At 39.6% G+C, this 20,253-nt stretch overlaps 1 protein-coding gene and 1 long non-coding RNA gene across 2 annotated transcripts in view; one reads left to right on the top strand and one right to left on the bottom strand.

Moving 5' to 3' along the window:
• LOC309687253 (calsyntenin-2-like) overlaps positions 1–20,253 on the bottom strand; it is a 341,001-nt gene that overhangs the window by 215,515 nt on the left and 105,233 nt on the right. Inside the window, exon 4 of the mRNA XM_082502078.1 lies at positions 15,660–15,782. Within this exon, the coding sequence (XP_082358204.1) occupies positions 15,660–15,782 (123 nt within the window). The remainder of the gene's footprint in view (positions 1–15,659; positions 15,783–20,253) is intronic.
• The window catches only part of LOC309687259, a 52,697-nt gene that overhangs the window by 11,205 nt on the left and 21,239 nt on the right, over positions 1–20,253 (top strand). The gene's annotated exons all lie outside the window — the stretch shown is intronic.

The following is a 20,253-nucleotide window of genomic DNA, read 5'->3' as shown; positions in this document are numbered from 1 at the left end:
CTTTTAAAACCCTCTATGATTACGGGGTTGGAGCCAGCAATGTTCCTCCCCCCCCCGAGGCTCTTTTTGTTCCCATTCTGTCAGATAACTGTATTTTGTTCCAAACTCTAAAACTCAGCCTTGTTTAGAAGAACACAGTTGTTTTTTTTTCTGCCTGGCACAAATCCAGTGATTTTGTTTATAGGTATTGGGAGCGGTGTGCGCATAAAAGTTTCCAAAGTCAGACACCGCATGAACATATCGTGATACGGGGTTAATACAACACATGAATATTCTTTATGAATAGTCACAGGGTAGTGTTTTCTCAGAGGGAAAATGGTGGTGGTCAGAGGGCCCGCTGGCGCCAGTGTTCGGCAGCCTCGCCTCTGTCAGTGCGCCCCAGGGTGGCTGTGGCTACAATGTAGCTTGCCATCACCAGTGTGTGAATGTGTGTGTGAATGGGTGCATGACTGGATGTGTAAAGCGCTTTGGGGTCCTTAGGGACTAGTAAAACGCTATACAAATACAGGCCATTTACCATTTACCCTTGTTGAACTATACAGGTGTACAACCAGAAGCAGTCATTTCTGCAAGTGTGTGTGTATGTGTACATGTTTAGATGTCTTTGTGAGGACAGAAAATTGGCATGCTACTATACTTGTGGGGACCAACAGTCACTCATCACCATGAGTTTGAAGGCATTTTTGATGCTCAAAATGTGGTTTTAGTGACAGGATTAAAGTTAGGTCATGGTTAGGCTTAGGGTAAGTGTTAGGCTTAGGGTAAGTGTTACGCTTAGGGTAAGCGGCTAAGAAAAGGATTATGCCAATTAGATGTCCTCACTAAGATATAAAAACGAGTGAGTGAGTGTGTGTGTGTGTGTGTGTGCGTGTGCGTGTGTGCACGGCAGATGGAGATTGTATATATAAAACCAGTTCACATAATATAAACTTAACGCATTTAAGGCATTTTCCTTTCAGGTAAATAACCTTGATGTGCAGCTTCCTGGATATTGTCTGTAATCTCGAGTCAGCAGAGCCTATTAATTACCACTGATGATTTCCTGTCATGTTTCCATATAATCTTTGTTTACTTAAAATATCTCCTTTTCTGTGTCTACCAGACGACCTTCAGCACGTTCTACACTATCTTACGTGTTCGTCTGTCTGTGTATTAATTATAATGCCTAAACAGAAATTACATTCCCTGCATTACTTTCACCCCTCTATATGAAAACAAAAAAAAAATTCTTTTTCCATTCCAGTCACATTGAGTAAGTCATGTGTCCTCCCGACTGATGCCGCTTGATGTTTTACGATTTATCATCATTCCTTTCCTGTTTTCCTTCTCCGCCAGTCATTTTGCCTCTCCACCCTCCCACCCACCCACCCACCCAGCCTTCACTCAGTTAATTGAGTCTTTGATTTAAATGCGAGGGAACATTTGGAAATGATATTAGCCATGACGACATGTAGCGAAAAGAAGATAAAACAGCAGAGCAGAGATAAAAAAAAATCTAAATAAATAAATTAATAAGAAATAAAAAGCAGAGTGTTATTAGGCTAAAGTGGGCTTCCGACTGTGAGTCGCTCCTATATACAGAGATAATATGCTCTGAGCAATGAATGTCTAAATAGGAACTAACATAACTACCACTGTCTGAATTTGTGGTTTCTCAGGGGGTGCTTGTGTCTAGAATGAATGGAACACCACAGAGCTGTAGCTCAAAAATGTAAATGTAGTCAGGTAAACAACAACAAAAAAAAACAGTTTAAAAGTTTTTTTTAGTTGTCTAGGCTTTCTGAAGGTCTTTCAAAGATTTTCTTTGGTCATTGTCTGCTTTTTCACTCATTGCACCTGATCGTTTTCAGAGGAATGTTTTTGTTCATTTGTTTTTTAAGCCACTTAGGACTAATCTATGAATCATTCAACCATAAACAAGCAGAAAAATTAGCTCAAGGGATGAACAAGGATTGCGTCTACATATAACAGACAACCAATTGTATCTTTAGGCACTTTGTAACTGGCAGACTGTCATAAAAACAGATATTTTGTTCCTATTTCGTGAACTAAACAAAAAAAATGGTAAGAATAACATAGTTTGACAAGCATAAAATAGCACTTTTGTTCCAACAAGGTGATTTCTAAAGGGCTATTAGCTGAAAACTCAGCATCTGCAGTCATGAAACTGGAGGGAAAGTTGAGGGAAAAATAAGCCTAAAAAACAATCAACAGCAGATGAGCATTATCTGAAAGTCATCTCCCTAAGAACCAGGAAAAAACTCCAGTAAAGATCTGACAGAGGACCTGAAAGATACATCTGGACCCTCAGCTGATCCATCGAAGTCCCATCAGGAATGGTTTGTCATGAAACGCTGTGTGTCTTTGTTTTACAGACTCAAATGGAAGACTCAGAAGTCAAACATAAAGTGAGCTTTCAATGCTGGTAAATCAAAAATAAAAAAAGTTCCATACTCCAAGGATTAGTAGGGACTGATGCCAGGAAAAACAAGTATCCAGGAAAACACAAAAATAATTCTGGAAGAACAGGGAAAGCAGAGCAAAGCAATCCAAAGCAAAATGGAGGAGACAACAAAGGACACTTGGGGAAGTAAAATTAAAAACAAAGCACCGGAGACAAAAGATTATCAAAATAAAACAGGAAGAGAAAACATTTAAATTAAGGCTTTTACTTTCCCACGCTGCCAAACTTGGTCTAGACCAGTCATCTTCTTGCTCGCCTTTGATGAACCAATCAGCTTCGACTTCGCTTCAAATCCCAGAACTCTGTCATTCTCTCTATCAGCCTCTCATTCGTGCAACCAACCTCCTCCCCACCACCATTCTAGACTATTGCTGCTGGGATTCCGTTCTAACATGATGGGTGATCGATGTCAAATGGTCAAATAGATTAGTTAATTCCTCTATCCTATTAAATCATGTTTAGTTCTTCTAAATAGTCTCTCCATTTTGAAATGGGGAACACAGATACATGTATGAACTTAACTTAACTAACAGCAAACTACATACAAAACCAAAAACCAAAGATAACTTACAAAACAAACAAGCAACCAAAGTTCAAACATACACCATCAAAAGAAATTATGAACACACAAAGGAAAAACCAAGCCATTAATAATTTTCAAAACCAAAAGAAAACATAAACTTGTTAAAAAACTCAAAACTGAGGATGCAGCCATAAGTAAAACACGGAGGCTCTGTCATGTTTGGGGCTTTGTTTCAGCCCGTTGCTTTGGGGAATGCAGAAACATAACTGAATGCTTTGAAGTACCATCACATTTTGACCTATCATGCAAAACCATCTGGGAAATATCTGATTGGCAACAGCTTCATTTTTCAGTGTGACAATGATCCCAAGCACACTGCCAATGCAGTAAAAGCATACTTGGCCAGAAAAACACAGGCTGCGTTAGTGGGTGGTGAAACAAAACATCGACTTTCAAGCTTGTGGGAATTTTTCCAAAATGCTTTTTTGTCTTATAACATATATTTCCATATATGATTGCACATGTTTTAATAAATCGTTACACCCATTTCCCATTTTCCTGACAAAATAGAAAGAAATGGGGGTTGGCTTGAGATGTGCACAATACTTGAGTTCCATTTTTTATTTTTGGTTTGATGGGGTTTGATTGTAGTAAATCAACATTATGTGAGTTTTACTGACTTTATTGTTCAAATTCATCTGGAAATGAGCAGTCACCATTGATAACCATGACCACCTACGTCACATACACGACTATACACTTTTTTTCATGCTTTAACTCCACTTCATAGTTATCATTTAGAAATGGTATTATCCCATCCTATCAGCATGTGTTAGCAGAAAGCTAGTATTCCACTGGCAAAATCAGCTTCCTTGCATATATAAATGTATATACCTATTTTTTTTATTCAAAAATACAGATACTGATGCTAAATAATGAAACCTTGTCTTTGTTCCTGTTTTCTGAGGACTATAGCGTCCGTGTCCTGACTGACCTCCAGCAAACGTCTGCCACTGATACTAACAGTATATGGAAATATCTTTCTTACATTGGCTCTGCTCTGGAAAAAATTTAATCTGTATGCATCAGTATAAAAATTTTGTAAAGCTTGGAAGTGCACGTGTTTATTTTTCTAGCTGAATGAATTAACAAGGAGGTGCCTTCAAAGTCACGAGTGAGCTGTAAATTGTTCTGCCCTCCAATGCATTTGGACATAGTCTTTATAGCTAAGATTGTGTAAGTCCTCATTTATGTTTTTAAGTGCTTTCTATTCAATATGAAGTAATAGTGGAGAGAGGAGTGGGTGCCTTTTCAGGTGATCATTCCTGCAGATGATTAAAGCTACAAGACATTTTGAGGAGCAATGCCCTAACAGCCTCTGTGCTCTTGAATGCGGAGCTACAAGGCCATCCAGGAATTAACTACATGGATGTGGGTGGGGGATTAGGATTAAATCTAAAGCTCTGACTATCTATTATGTTTCTATCAAAAGGAGATTTTGATTTGATTCACAGGTTCATTTCCCTCTGTTCTCCTGTGTGCTGTTTAATAACAGCAGTTCGCTGCTTTTAAATTCAGTGTGACATACAATTTCTTGCCCTTGTGGGAAAATTGCACTCACTCAATGAAACTAGGCAGTGAAAGAGTGAAGGATAAATATATTAGCAGCAAAGTAAATCAAGGAGTGGCAGTGTTGAATTCTTGAATTTTCCAAGTTTCTTCACAAATGCACGAGTGTGAGCTTGAGTTGTTCCTGAAGTTTTATTTTTCTGAAAGAGCATCTTTATGACCTCAAAATCTGTGTGACACACGCACAGCGACTAAGGTCTCTGCTGGGTGTCTGTGTGTGTGCGCAAGTGAAGTAGGGCGGTAAAGCGGAGATGTCAAATTTCCAAAAGAAATGGGGAGGTCTTCTTCAGAAAACAGACTGAGAGAGGACTCAAAATGTGATGGGATGATGTGAAGATAGGACTGGGAGTCACATCAGAGAGAGCGCAATGAAAAACAAGTATTCACGGGTAGACAGGATGAACTTTGAAATTTAAGCTGTATATCAAAAGCGTTGTCAAACTCTTTGAAGCGAAAGCTGTAATGTACTGGCAAGTGATGACTGTGATATTGACAAACTGCTAAAACATGGATTACTCTCATGGAGTGCAGCTTCGATAGCTGAACTTCAGCGAGAAGTCTTTGAAACAACATCCTTCTTTCTATCAGACTCCAACGACTCGAAGCTGACTCTTGGTTCTCTTCCTTGTGTTTGTCTCCCGAGAGGAGCGTTCATGACAGTTTGCTGACACTTTAATTGGAAGCCTCGAGGCTTGATTAGTAATCGAGAACAAATACACCAGCAGCAAACATATGGTTATATAACAGTGCTAAATGTACCAGTTGCATGAAAATTAGATTTGTGTATAGGTGTATCCTGCACATACAAAGTGTTTTATTCAGAGCAGCAGCTGCAACAGTGACACCTTTTAAATAAATCTATAAACATCTTGTTAAATGAAAGACTGGAGTTATTGGCACTTGCAGTTATTGAGAAACTGTACATTACAAACAGCTATTTGCACACACATTTAAATATGGTTTCTTTTTTTTTGCACACCTTCAACCACAAGATGCATGTGCTTTATATGCACAGAAACATCCAGAGCTGGAAAATGAAGCCAAACCCTGCAGTTCCTGGAGTGACCACTTGAGGTCAAAAGCAAGTCAATCTCCAAAGACGCAGACGAACTAAACAGCGTTATATTCCACCAACACCTTTGGAAAGCACATTAACACCCTGGTACAAATGATAATACTGTGGGTGGATTTAAAAAAAAATATATATATATATATATTTTTTTTTTAAATAACACGCATTTAGCTTTTGTTAAAGCTTATTCATGGGTCCACACGAAGTGATTTTCTTGTCGTGCATCACTTTTAAACTGACAGTCGGTGGAGTCCAGGCTCTAGTTGGCTTAAATGATAAGGAATAAAAATAGTAACATCACACAGAAAAACACAGGTTTTAGCTATTATCTTTTTTAAACCGTAGAAAAATGTATTTCTATTGTAGATAGTGAAAAAAAGAAAATTTTTTGTTAGTTAATTAAATTTTTTTTTTATGGAGGGGGTTTTTATCAATAGGAAGAGCTGTAAATAGCTGAAAATACAGTTAAAACTCCCAAATCTATGCCTTACTTATTCCAAAAGCGGCCCAGTGGACCGGATTGGAGTCCTGGGCAGGATGAATCTGGCCCCCAGGCCAAATGTTTGACACCACTGATCTAAAGAATACATCACAGCTGTACACTTACTGCAGTAATAATCGACGTTTTCAATTGAGCAACCTAAAAAAATTGATTAAATAAATACCACCAAATTTGTCTTTATGAAAGAGGCTACGTTACTAAGCTGCACAGCGAGATAAGGATGAAGTCAATTGAAAATTCAGCTTAATGGAATTGAAGATATCTAAAATGTGGTTGGGTTTTTTTCCAGAGTCCTTTTGAACGAACAAAGAGTGAGTGACTCTAACCTGCCTGACACCCCTCTGCCAGTTTTGTAACTCATCAAAAGACAAAAAAAAGCTAAAAGCCCGGAAAAAAATCTCATTACAAAGACTATTTCCCTCATCTGTGTGGTTCAGTGAAGAAGCAGATTGCATTTCAGTACTTCATTAATAAATGAGTATGTGAACAATGGCAGAGTGATGGTTCCATTGTCTTCAAGCTGAACACTATAGGGCACTCTGAATGTTAGAAGCAAGATAGTCATTATGCTGCCGGTTCTCTTCAGCTCAAAAGTCAGCCGAAGCAAGTTTGCGAGGATACCTGTATCACACAATAACACTGTGCTCAAGTTTTACAGGCTTGTTGCACTAGCACTCCACACTTTGTCAGGTCCATCTGTTTCCTGTTAGCCTTCATAAATGACATCAAATAGAAGTAATTAGATTTTATTTGTCCAAAATGTAAGAGCAGTCATCTGTGGGGAAAATCATGCAACATCCTGTGCACAGGAGCTCAGTTGTTGGATGAAATCTGACAGGTGGAAATCATCCGAGCAAAGATGAGACAATTGTGCGAGCGCACGGGAAGGAAGAAAGGAAAGCGAGTGTTTGTTTCAGGTCGAAATACGAGAAGAAAAATGCTAAATAAGAAGGAAGGAGGAGCTGAACCATGGAAGGAGGAGAACCTGAACAGAAAGCAGAGATGGATTAAGGGCATCCGGCAGCCTTGTGATGGAGGATTCTTCTTTTTTTCGTGTGTGTCTTTGGACCATCGCTCTGCAAAATTATTTCAATCTGTTACCTTTTAATCATCGTTTTAAGCCACAGCTTTGAAGTAGAGTGTTTTAAGTGAACTGACACAGCCGCACCTGTTGAAAAATAAAAAAAAGGGGGAAAAAAGTTGCCTTATTAAAAGCAGCCCCCTGGCCCTAAATTTCCATTCAGCTCACGAGATGAAATTTAAAAGGCATAAAGGCTCTATCACAAGACAGCTCCTTCTTTAACTCCACATCTATATTTCTCAGTCGTGATGGTCTTAGATGAGAATGACATCTAGTTTCCATTTATTCAATCCGACAAACGATACAATAAAACGTAATAAACTCAGCTTAAACACGGCGGGTGGAGGCGATGCAAAAGAAATAGCGAGCGAGGAAAAGTTTCCGCGAAATGAGACGTCCTTTTCCTGCGAATCTCCCCTCATTAAAGAAAGCACTTTCTGCCATTTCCCTCAGCATCTTTAAAATGTGTCTGATGCAGCGCTGCATTTAGATGTCATGGTACTCAGCTGAATGTCTTTTGCAAAATACAGTCCCACTCATGATTCCCTCAGAGGACTCTCCTCACTCTGCAGAGCAGAACTAATGGGCCCATTATACTCGGTGTTCTCACCCTTGCGAACGGCGCCACGTGCCAGAAGTGACACCACATTTGGTGTTGTCTCAGCCACTGTGTTGCAGTTTCAGAGTTGTGGCATCAACATCGTTCTTCATTCTCAAGCTTAACACAAGCTTGAGAATGCGTCTTTAAAATGCAAAGTACATGATAATAATAATAATAATAATAATAATAATAGTGAAACTTATGTGAATGTTCAAGCTCTGCATTTACTCCTCTACCTGCTGTCCTAGGTGTTTAGCTGCTTTTCTGTTCATTACATCACTTGCACTTTCCCACACTCAAAGCCCACATTATTGCTGTAGTCCAATCATCTTTCTCTCGCCTTCTTCAAACCAACAAGGAGGGGGTCCTGCCTTAATTCCTGTCACTGCCGTGATGGGCAGAGTTTAAAGGGACTAGAGTTTTTTGCCTCAATAAATCATATTCAGTTCCTTCTAATGATCTCTCTTCATTGAAATAATTACAATAAAATTTATAGTAATAATAACAATTTCACTAGCTGACTATAACATGCACACTGGCACATCTGTAGGAAACATCACTGTGTTGCAGCTGTGCGCCAAAGAGTCAGAAACACTGCTTCGTTGTAGTCAACAAAGTAAATGAACAAGAGAACAATCAGGAAAATGTGGAATTATTTTAATAGTAGCCGACTGAATGTGAAAAAGTAACTAACTGAACCTCAATTACCCCAACCTGTCGCAGCGGATGGCCCCGCCCCTCCCTGAGCCTGGCTCTGCCGGAGGTTTCTTCCTGTTAAAAGGGAGTTTTTCCTCCCCACTGTCGCCCAAGTGCTTGTTCATAGGGAGTCATATGATTGTTGGGTTTTTTTCTCTGTATGTGTTATTGTAGGATCTACCTTACAATATAAAGCGCCTTGAGGCGACTGTTGTTGTGATGTTGTTGTGAACCTGTAAACTGCAAAACTAACCATTAAAACATTAACCATTAAAAACAACACTGCTGTCAGTGTGCTGGGTGACAGATCATAGGCGCTGTCTGAGTCAAGTAGCTGCAAGTATGCATGCTAAGAGAAGTGGTATTTTCATATTAAGACCTCTCAACATGCGTATTTTGAGACTTCAAAGCATTTTCTAGCTTGCCATTATCTTATCTTTTACAAGGAGAAACAGTGACTGTACCCTAACCTTTACATCCTCTGTTCATTAAGCCATTTATCTCACTTCAACATATTTCTTCCATCTGAGTCACACAACATATATCAACCTTAGAACAAACCCTTCTCATTCTTCTCTTGTTAATAAACGCAAAGCAGTGTTAATTCTCCACCTACACACTGCGCCGAGCTCTACTACTACCATGTTAACAAGATACTTTTGATAATTAGCTTGAGATCTGTTTCTCAATCAGACAGACGCTGAGAGGCTAATTAATCACAGCACATTAGCCACCCTGTATGTTTATGTGAATCTATTTACCTTGCTTTATGGTGAGAGATGATGTGCTATCACCTGCCGTTTTTTAAGTAATGGGAAGCTGCTGGATTCTCCCAAGGTCAGAGATAATTATTTTTTATTAATGTCTTGAGAGGTATATTTTCGTAATGCGGAAAAATTTGAATTCAGAAACACTGTTTGCGCAGACATCAGAAGAGACAGTGGGAATCGGGCTGATACCTGCTGTCAGTCTGATTTCTTATTTGCTGTGAATGATTGCAGAACACAAACAGGAATAAGTAGCAAGCCTACCTCTTCTAGAGTCTGACAAAAGGCACGTGTCGTGTGGCACATTAGAGCCAATGTAAAGTGGGGGATATATTTATGAAAGCTGAATGTGTAAGTGAATGTGTAGAGGGGAGGTTTTAAGGTTTTCTGAGCCTGTCTCAACTGCCAGCGCTCCTGATTGAGCCACGTATGCGCTTTGCGGGTCACTGGTGAGACATTTGCTTGCCGCCCAAATAAAAGTCGCGAGGCTCCAGGGACCAGTGGAAGTGAAGGATTGACACATGAATAGTAAGTTAGGCCTCAAGAAAATACATGGGTGCCGGTGTCTGTGTGTGTGCAGGCAGCAGAAAATGAGGAATGACTGACAACCAGCTAACCTGTGTCAAATACCAGCGCTCAGCACTGCTTTTGCCCATTAACCTTGCAAAACCTGGCACTTTAGAAGCCTACTCAGAACACTGGGCCTGCAAAAAGTCACCTAAAACAGCCACTTCATCTTAATAACCTGATGGACTATTGCACTGTTCTCACATATTTTCTACCACTGACAGAGTGAATGTTTCAGAATGCAGTCCATTTTTACATCAACAAGAGAATTTTACTTTTAGCAGAGCAGAACAGTTTGAAACACCCACTGTACTTGTAAAAAAATTTAAATCCTGCTTGACCGAAGCTAGTTTTTGTCATTAACACTGCTAGGAATCTTTGCCTATTCATTTTATAAACTGCTTAATTGTGTAGTTTTTCTAGTGAACCCTAATTTCAGTATTTCACTATTTATTTTTTGAATGAGTGATTTATTACTTTAACAGTTTTGTTCGTTGTTGTGTTTTTTTAAGTTACAGATTTCCATTAAGTAATTAAGAATTAATTTTAGAAATAACATATAAAGCCAAACAGGACCATGTTCGTGCATACTTAGCAGGGCTATTCCAGCATCCAACAGTTTGACTATACCTACATTTTGTCACTCAGGGATTGACATCAACCTCGTAACCCACTTGTGGGTCAGCGTTGCTAATCTAACATAAAGTTACATAAAACAGAGCCTCAGCATCTGAACTATAAACATAATTGCCCCCCACACACACACACACACGATTAAAATTTTAGCAAACAGAACTTCCTCCACATGCCTTCTTAGAAAGCTATCGTTAATTAATGAACAACTGCAGACTGGCACTCACAGGCATGTCTGTAGTGTGTATTTATTCAGGAGACTGCTGTGAGTCTGTGCTCATTAACATTATAGTTGTTAAAAGTAAAATCCCAAGTGGGTAAAATACTCTGAAACCTGTGGCCCCTCCCACTTAATAATTGTGTTCAAATAGTAAATTAAGTAAAATATTGGTTGTTGAGTGGGTGTTCTCTGGAAAGATTAGTTGGGATTACACCTCGTAAACAGAATCGCAAATTTTAAACAAATAATACCTACTAGACAGACAAATTTTGTATCAAAGTTAATTTAATCAGTCGCGTTATATTCACGGGAATGTGTTTGTGTATATGTGATTGCTGCAATAATTTGTCCAGTAGAAATTATTGCCTAAGAACATTCATTTGTGACTCTCATCTTAAGTTAAGGATGAATAGTTTTAATACTGTCTTATTTTAATACTTTCTTGTCAATATGAAATGTCCCGAACTTTCCAGAGATGCCATTTAGTGCTAGGTTGCAGCATCCAGAGCAATACTTGTCATGTGACAGTCTTAGCTAACTGAAAGGTATCTGTAAAGTCTCCAGGGCCCTTTGATTATCTTAAGTGACATATTACAATCCCAAAAAAGATTGGAGCGCTGTGTAAAACAGACTGCAATGATTTATAAATCCCATAAATTCATATTTTGTTTAGGAAGACATATCAAATGTATAAAGGGACATTTCACTAGTTCCTGAAAAATACTAGCTGATTTTGAATTTGATGGCAGTAAGAGAGTGGTACTAAAAAGAAAAAGCTGGAGGTTATTTGGCAACAGATCAGTAACATGGTCAGGTATAAAAACAGCGTCTTAGAGAAGCAGAGTTTCTCTGAAGAAGAGATAGACAGATGTTCACCCATCTACAAAAAGTCATCTACAAATTGTGTAAAATTATTCAGAACAAAATATTCCTCAATGGAAATTGCAAAGAATATCTCATCTACAGCACATAATATCAACAATATCAATAAAGATTCAGAGAATTTGGAGAAATCGTTCTAATCTTTCTCCAAGGCATGAATCTGTGTATGGGCTCAGGAACACTTCCAGAAATCTGTGAACACAGTTCACCGTGCCATCCACATATTCAAGTTACAGCTCTACCATGCAAAGAAGAAGCCATTTGTGAATCATCCAGAAAAATTGCTGTCTTCTCTTGGCCAAGCTCATTTAAAATGGAACGAGGCAATGTGGAAAAAATGTTTTGTGGGCAAAAATCAAAATCAAAAAGGGAGAAAAGATGGACCATCCAGCTTTTTATAAGCACTCGGTTTAAAAACCTGCATCTCTGGTGGTGTGGGGTGCATTGGTGCCTGTAATTAAACTGGCACACCTGGAAAGGCCCCATCAATGCTGAAAGATCTATACAGGTTTGCGTCATATGAAGCGTTGCTTCATAATAAAAGACAGCTGATGCTAAACTGGTCTCCCTGCATTCCAGACTTTTCCATGATTGAAAACACTGGATACATCATGGAACAGAAAATATGACAAAGAAGACTGCACTGTTGACCAGCTGGAATTAAATATGAGACCAGAACTAGGCAATGTTTCTCTTCCAAAAGTCCAGCAGTTGGTCTCCATAGTTACCAGATGTTAACAGACTGTTGCTAAGGAGAGGGGAAGCTACACAGTAGTAAAGATGGCCCTGTCCGCCATCAAATTGATAATAAGCAATTTTTTCCCCAAAAAGTCAAATTTCTAATTTTCAACCGTTCAAAATGTCCCTGTGTTCTACTGTGAATAAAATATGGTTTAATTCGATTTTTTTAATCTTTGAATTCTGTTTTTATTTACATTTTACACAGCATCCCAACTTTTATGGAAATGAGGTTGCATAATATATGTCACAGGCCAATATTCCTTTATAGTGCATCTGAATCAGATCAGTCAGTAGCTCCTAATTTATGGCAAAGGAGCACAAAATTACATCATATTAAGTATACAGATGGAAATTAAAAGATGAATTTAAATTGACAAGTTTCAGTGCCAAACCATTCGGACTGGCAGTAACACCTACTTTGCTCCAGTGCTCAGTATCAGAGCCACCCAAGATTGTGTGCTCAGCTCCCTTCTGTTCAAACTAGACACCCATGACTGTCTTTTCAGACATGGAGATTGTGGAAAATTAAGGCCCTATTTGAGAGACGCAGACACAGAGCTGAGATGGAGCAAATGAATATTTTTCTTTCAAAATATTCTTTCTTTTAAAAGACTCCAGTCCCCATGCGACCCTGAATGGTTATGGTGACAGTCATCACACAATTGCACCCTGCTAAAGAAAGCTCAGAACCCACTGTACCTAATACTATCACGTACATCACCAGCACCCAGCATTGGTGAAAGCAGTGGGGTTACTAAAGGGCAGCCACAGCCTGTGCTGTCAGAAATAGGGAAGTAACGGCTTCTATACATGTTGGAGCAGTTTCCTTCCTCAGGTTCGGAGAATACTAAACCTTTTGTAATGATTAAATTATGTATTATTTGTGAGACCTGGTGTTGCATTGATGTGATGTCTGATTAACAACTTAAGCCTGAAGCATGTGGAAGATGTGTTTCCGGACAGGCTGACCCAACACCAGAGTTTACAGAGAACTACAACTAGCTTTATCTCGAGCTCAGTCTTTAAAACTAATCTGTAGTTTTGCATAACAGCCTGATGCAGTCTTTCTGATTTCCTTGGTAACCTAATAAGGTCTAGTTTTACCAAGCTGACATGTTCTCTTGGTACTTGTCACTTTTCCAGCACAGTTTCAACATCGCTCTATGCAGAGCTGTCACTGGAACGGAAAAATCCAAGTTGATGATTGAGTTTGTGTAGGCACTTGTCAACTAATAAAATTATGTGTTGTGACAGAGTAGACAGAAGCATATGCTACAGACAAGGTTTCTTTCCTGCACATTCTAACTCACTTCATGAATATAAAATCAACTTAGTTATAAAGCAGAGAATGTATATTGAAGTGTTGCCTTGATGTCTGGAGCATATAGCTGTCTGAATCAGGTGCCTTTTTTATTCTCCTTGTTTCCTAGGGCAAAACGGCTCCATTTTGTCACACACAGCCATGCATAAAGCAATGAGTATCTATGCTGGCGCATTTCACTTGTCATGATATTCTGTCTCTGTGATTTTGAAGCTTCTGATCTGCTGTAGCGCCACAGTGATGGCTGATGTCAGTCTCAGCCAGCTTTTAGACAGACACAGTGCTGCCACAGTTCCTGTTGTTCCAGACCAGTGACTGTGGTGACTGCTGCATCCTGCTCGGCAGTCCGGGAGGATTACTGGTCAGGTTTGGAGTGATGTTAAAGACAGGTGTGTACGGCAGCTTAGTCATATTTTGCTGCTGAATTAATCTCAACCATGAGGGGCTTCCCAGAAAATGTGTGTATCCCGATTTCCACATAAATGTTTGTGGTGTGTATACGTGTGTGTGTGTGTGTGTTTGTGTGTGTGTGAGTGAGAGAGAGACATTTTAACACCTTTCAAAAGTGTAGAAATGTGCTCAAGCAGATGCTGATTTTACGATCTCGTCAATATATCACTGCTCCTGCAATCGTCGATTCATCTGGGTGACTGTTGTCAGTCAGGCGTGGCGTGTCCGTGTCTTAGATCTATGGTAATTGAAACCTGGCTGGCCTAATTAATGAGCCTTAACCACTACCTGCCCTGCCACTCCACACTGGCAATTTGCTGGAAGAAGGAAAGATTCACTTCAGCTAATTACTGGATAACTCTCTCTGGCCTGAATCTTGTCTGTGCATTTGGATAAAACTTCTGTAAGAGTGTCTGCTGCACTGTGGGCTTGCTGGGGGTTGCTCAACAGTGCACAGGGAGGGAGATGAATGTGGGAAGTGGTGATAAGATGCAATAGACAATGTAGAACTGACAGAGATAGCAGGACAAGAGAGGGCGGACTGCAAAAAAACATCATGGTAATGCTACAGCTTTTGTTTCTTAATATCGAAGTGCAAGATCTCTCTTTTACTCTCACTTATGCAATCCTGGAATACTCATGTGCTCTGCCTGCTCTCTGTGTGCACTTCCTGCTTGTGTGGCTATCAGTCTTTCAAGAGCCAGAGGACATACGCTGGTCAGCCAGCTACCCTCCCCACTGTCTAATCATTTTCTCTCTTTTTCCCTGTGGGGTGGCCATTACAGTGAGCCCCTCAGGCCATGCTCCAGCACATGCACACACACATACGCACACACTCACAATAGCCAATAATGAAAAAAAATGTGTTGGTAAGCACACAAATCACACGCGCCCCCCTCTCCGTCCAACCATTCGTCCAGCTCAGCTTGAGGGTCTCTGTGAGTGGGCTTCAGCCCCGCACAACAGCCCCATGCTAGTGCCCTGGCCACATTAGCAGCCTGGCAGGAGATTGACTGTTTGGGCTCGCCAACAGCCTCCAGCTAACGTCCTCCCACAAGAGCTGGCACCCTTTGGATGAGCTGGAATGGCCACAAAGTGGGAAGAATCTAATCCGGTTTGACTCGTCTTTTTTTCTTACCCTCCCGTCCCCACTCTTCTCCGCCACCATGGGGCTTATTTGGGCTACTTTCCACTCTAAATAAATATGAAAGATGAGTATGTGATGTATGTTCACTGGGAATTATTGGATTTAATAGTTGCAGGCAGCAAAGAGCTCGGATAACTCTTAAAAAAAGGCTGTGATGCAGCAGTTATAGTGAAGCCAATTTAAGCCCCTTCACATTGATGTCACATGACAGCTTTATATGTTTATACCCTTAGTGTAAGTATATCCCGCGGCTATGCTTCACTGTGCGGATTAACACCTGAGTCATTGGCGACCGCCTCCATTTGGTCTGCTCTGTTGCTATGATCCTTGTCAAGTTGACAACCTGGTTGAAATGTATGATACCTGCATAAGGAACTGGGGCATCTTTATCCAGGGCCACCAGGGGAGGATCCAGCAGAACGATGTCAGTGTTTTCAGTGATCACCCCATGGTATGATGTCTCAATCCAAGGCTTGTGTTTATTCACTGTGGAGACAGAAAGAAAACATATGTAAACTAAAAAGTCTATGCTTCAGCCTTAACATACTAAAATGCAAATCTTCAACTAATGTCACCTTTAAAAACAAAACAAAACGTGGCCACAGACAAGTTCACCTAACATGCTGCTGCAAATAGCCGTACAAATTTTACTGGCAAAGCTCCTGCAGCCTCCTTTTCTATAAGACCTTTTCATTTTGGCTAATCTCCCCTGCTACTTCTGTTCTTTCTTTTGTTCTTTTCTTCCTTCAAACATTCCCCGCAGGTTTCAAAGCATGGTGACAAAACTCAACCAAAGACCACCACTGTGCTGCCAACACAAAACTGTGGTCTGAGTCAAAACACAGGGTCTTATTAATGGTCATAACTGAATAAAAGCCCTTTGGATTGTGCGCAGCATTGTGCCAATCCACTTGCGATTTGCTTACTATTCTAAAGTCAAAAGAAGAAGAAGAAGAAGGAGACAAAGAGCCAAAAGAAAACAGCGGATCATATGAACCATTTTTGCTGCCTTTTAGCCAGGCCATAAAAACAAACAAACGAAAAACACAGCACTTTGTCTACTTTCGAAATGTCATGTTTTTGTATGTGGATTGAAATTGACGATGAAAAGCTTTAATTTGAGGTCCCCTGAGAAGCGGTGCTTAAAAAACAGAATATTTTATTTAATGGTGAATGAAGTGCATAAACAATAATTACTTTTCATTCAGTGAAAGGAAAACCAAAGAAAGCATGCTCTTTCTAAATCCTAATCAAGCAATCATTGTTATAGAGCACTTCAGTTATGCACTGAATGCCAGTAAAAGCCACTTGACAATGCTAAAAAGTGGAGTTTCCAAACAAGACAAGTAAATGCACCCAGACATCATGCTCGTTTAATGTGAGTACACAAAGAACACTTTGTTGTCGTTATGAAACAAATGCATCTTCAATTACATTTTCATTTAATCATTTCCACACAATTTAATTATCTGCTTTCACTGCACTTAAAATCAAATTAACACGGTCTAAAACAGTGATTCCCAACCAGGAGTACTCGGAGCCCGGGGGACACTTCTACAGCTGCCTGGGTGCTTGTGGTAAGACTGTATGAAACTCAACTAATGTGAATTTGATGTGTTTGTATCGCGGTGAAAAATCACCATCGAAATAGGATCAAAGTTGAAACAGTGGTGATCAGAAGTTATAATCATGCTAATATGTAAGCTATCAGATGGAGCAGATCTTCAACCAACAGGAGTCAATTATCAGTTAGCTTGTTAACATAAAAAATGTTAGTTAAATATTATTATTATCATCATCATAATGATAGATGGTTGGTATAATTATATACAAGAGGTGGATATGACAGTGCTAGAAACTATTAGCTAAAAGTGACTGCCACAAAAGTCAAAATTGATAGCTTAAATGGTTTGAACAGTCAAGGGAACAGGTAAGAGGAAAAAGGGAAATAGTTTTGTAAATGTAATAATGGTTCAATTAGCTAAAAGTAACCAAAATAAGGAAATTATGAAAACTGAAAAATAGACTGATGAAAAATGGTTCAAATTACTAGCTAAACATAATAGTGTCATAATGGAACTTGCCAAAAGCAATAGCTGAAATAGCTAAATGTAATCCATGTAAATTAAGTGTTGAAAGAGCAAGTTTCTATCACTTCAGTACTTAACTTGATATTTAGGCACAAGTATTGAAATTATATTTTCACTTAATGTGAGTAGCAGAAAAAAAGGTAATGAGACTGGGGAAATGCATGTTAGCACCACAGGGATGCATATTCATGAATGTCAACCCGCAAAGCATGGCTAACAGCGCTGATACAATCAGTCTCATTTACAGGGAGACAGAGATGGGAACACGTTAGTGTATTTGGGTGTGATAAACATGCATGAGGTTGTGACAACAGTTAGGGGTAAAACATTTTTTTTTTCCACAGGATTTCATCTTTAAATGTCAAACTGTGTCATGTTGGGAATGAAAATCTTGCTGTTGATGATGCACAGGAATATCAAGTAGAAACATTATTTGAATGTGTTATCACGGCGCCTCCAAGACATACAAAAAAATATCACTCTTGAGAGGCTTTTTTTTCCAAAGCAATCTGTTGTTGGACTGTTACAGAACAATTAGCACACTGTTGCAGAAATAAACCAGACAAAATCAACTGCTTTAGCAGGATCCCATGCAGGCAAATCCAAAAATAAGTAATCTGTAAAAGATGACAAGAAAAAAGCTAATATTATTCTCCAACTTGGTACGAGTGCGCAACCCCAATAAATGTGTAATACAGGGCATAATACTGTTTGAGTACAATGCATGACAGCTAATGAGGGGTCTAGAGAATAGAAGGGGCTTGTCATCGGCTTCAAATTCAGTCTTCTCACAGTTTAGATGACCTATTGATCTTTTAATCCTTCATTCTCGGTTTCTGCCACTCACCATGACTACTTAGCAGTGTCACGCTGACCCAAAGGTTCTGTTCAGCATTATCCAAATTTTCCCCTGTGAAAGCACAAAGCATTCCAACCTGGCCTCACTCCCAGCTCGTCACATAATGTTGCTTGTGATAATTTTTCGACTTGGGTAGTCTGTGCAGACCTTTGTGTGTCACCCTACCTGATGTCGTGACCACTATGCTAGAAATGAGCATGATTAAGCACAACCATCATTTTTTCCTAAACTGATGCACGTAGCTCTGTTGTTTTAATTGGACATACCAATAGCCCATCCACATGCCTTCCAATCCATCCATCCATACGTACATCCTCTTCTGCTTATCCATTTGCTCCCAACTAGGCTTCTGTAAGTTTTTGTACATCATCATCCTTCAAGCAACTGTAGTAAAGGTGCATTAAATGTGTACTGTAACCAAGTCTTAGCTTGTTAGAATTAAGAAAATGCCTTTTCAAAAACTTTAAAAAATAAGTTTTTCTGTTCATAAACTGCAGTACACAGTGATTATTGGTGTGAACATTGCAAATTAGTTTATTAATATCACACTGCTGGTGACCTTTGTCATATCAAGCATGTGCAAAGTGGACTGTTTTTCCAGTCGGTGTGCCCAAGCTGCATTGACATTGAGGGTTAAATCCATCTTAAAGTCTCACTGCTCTCAGTGTGTGGGATGGAATCGTTTTTCAGCAGAAGTAATGAGACCATTAAAAGAGACTCCACCTCCACTAATCGCCACAGTATCTCAATGGGAGTACCACCTACGCGTTAACCCCCAATGACAGCTCGTGTATTCATTGGTAAGAAATATGATGCTGGCACCACTTTAGCAGAGTGGGGTTCATGTACTGACAACTTGAGACAAGACCCTGAGTCAGTGAAACAAAATGTATGATATGTTTCTTTATCCTTAGAAATAATGCAGGACATCAGAAGTCGAGAAGAGGTAGAAGGGAGGGCGTGCAGGTGGGGGGAGAATTGAATGAGCCGGACGATCAGTCCCAGAGATTCCCAGAGGAAACATTGCAGCCGATTAACACAATCGAACCCACGGCTGCAAGCACTAATGCCTTGAAACCAAGTGATTAGCCACATACTCATCAATGGGGTCTTGTATCAAAACTACACACGGTTAATCCGCTAATCAATCTGAAATGAACATGAATCTCAGCCAAAGTTGTCTGCAGTTTCCCCTCTGCAGGTAGAAAGAGAACAGTTGTTCTCTTCGCTAAAAGGCTTTGAGCTTTTATCTACTAACGACACACCAGTGAGATTGGTCTTTTCGACATCTGATTGAACTGTGTGGTGCTGTGAGGCCTTCAGGCTTCAAACAGACTATAATAAGATGTGTGCTTAAAAAAGGACCAAACAAACATGCCCACGCGTGAAAAAAACTGCACTTTGAGTGACCCCAATTTTTAAAAGCAAACAACTTGAATGGCTACTAAAAGCACTCAGTAAATGGCATGTGATAACCTGTGTTTGTGAATGGAAGAAGGTCAATTTGCCAGCATCTCGTGAGACCTGGTGGCTGTTTGGCTGAAGAAATTGACTGAGATGCAAGAGACGTGTTACACCTAACGACAGAGCCAAAATTATTTTCTGTTTCATGTGTTAACAAGCAGAGCACACTGCTCATGTGTGATTATCATGTTTTCCCAACCAGACCTAAGCTGGTATTCAAATATCATGACCTTTCACAACCATGACACACATCGAAGCAAGTGGGTGAATTCTGTTAATGGAGAAAAAACTCTAGATCAGCCACTATAACCAAAAGGATTCATTTAAGTGAATATATGATAAGACAATTGAAAAGCATTTTAACAAGGCAACTGTCATATCCATCCAATATGTCTTTTCTGGCACATTAAAGAAAGCAATGGAAGTGACTGTGGAAATGAGATCTTGTCACATTTTTGCACACTTGAGAAAAAAATCTCAAGGTACATTAGCCCGCTCATGTTCATTTTATAATTTGAATTAAATATTTACAAAATACACAATA

The sequence above is a fragment of the Aulonocara stuartgranti genome (assembly GCF_965226115.1).
Source record: "Aulonocara stuartgranti genome assembly, chromosome: 14".
Lineage (NCBI taxonomy): Eukaryota > Metazoa > Chordata > Actinopteri > Cichliformes > Cichlidae > Aulonocara > Aulonocara stuartgranti.
The sequence above is the reverse complement of the archived record's forward strand: the minus strand, read 5'-3'. Positions and strand labels throughout refer to the sequence as shown.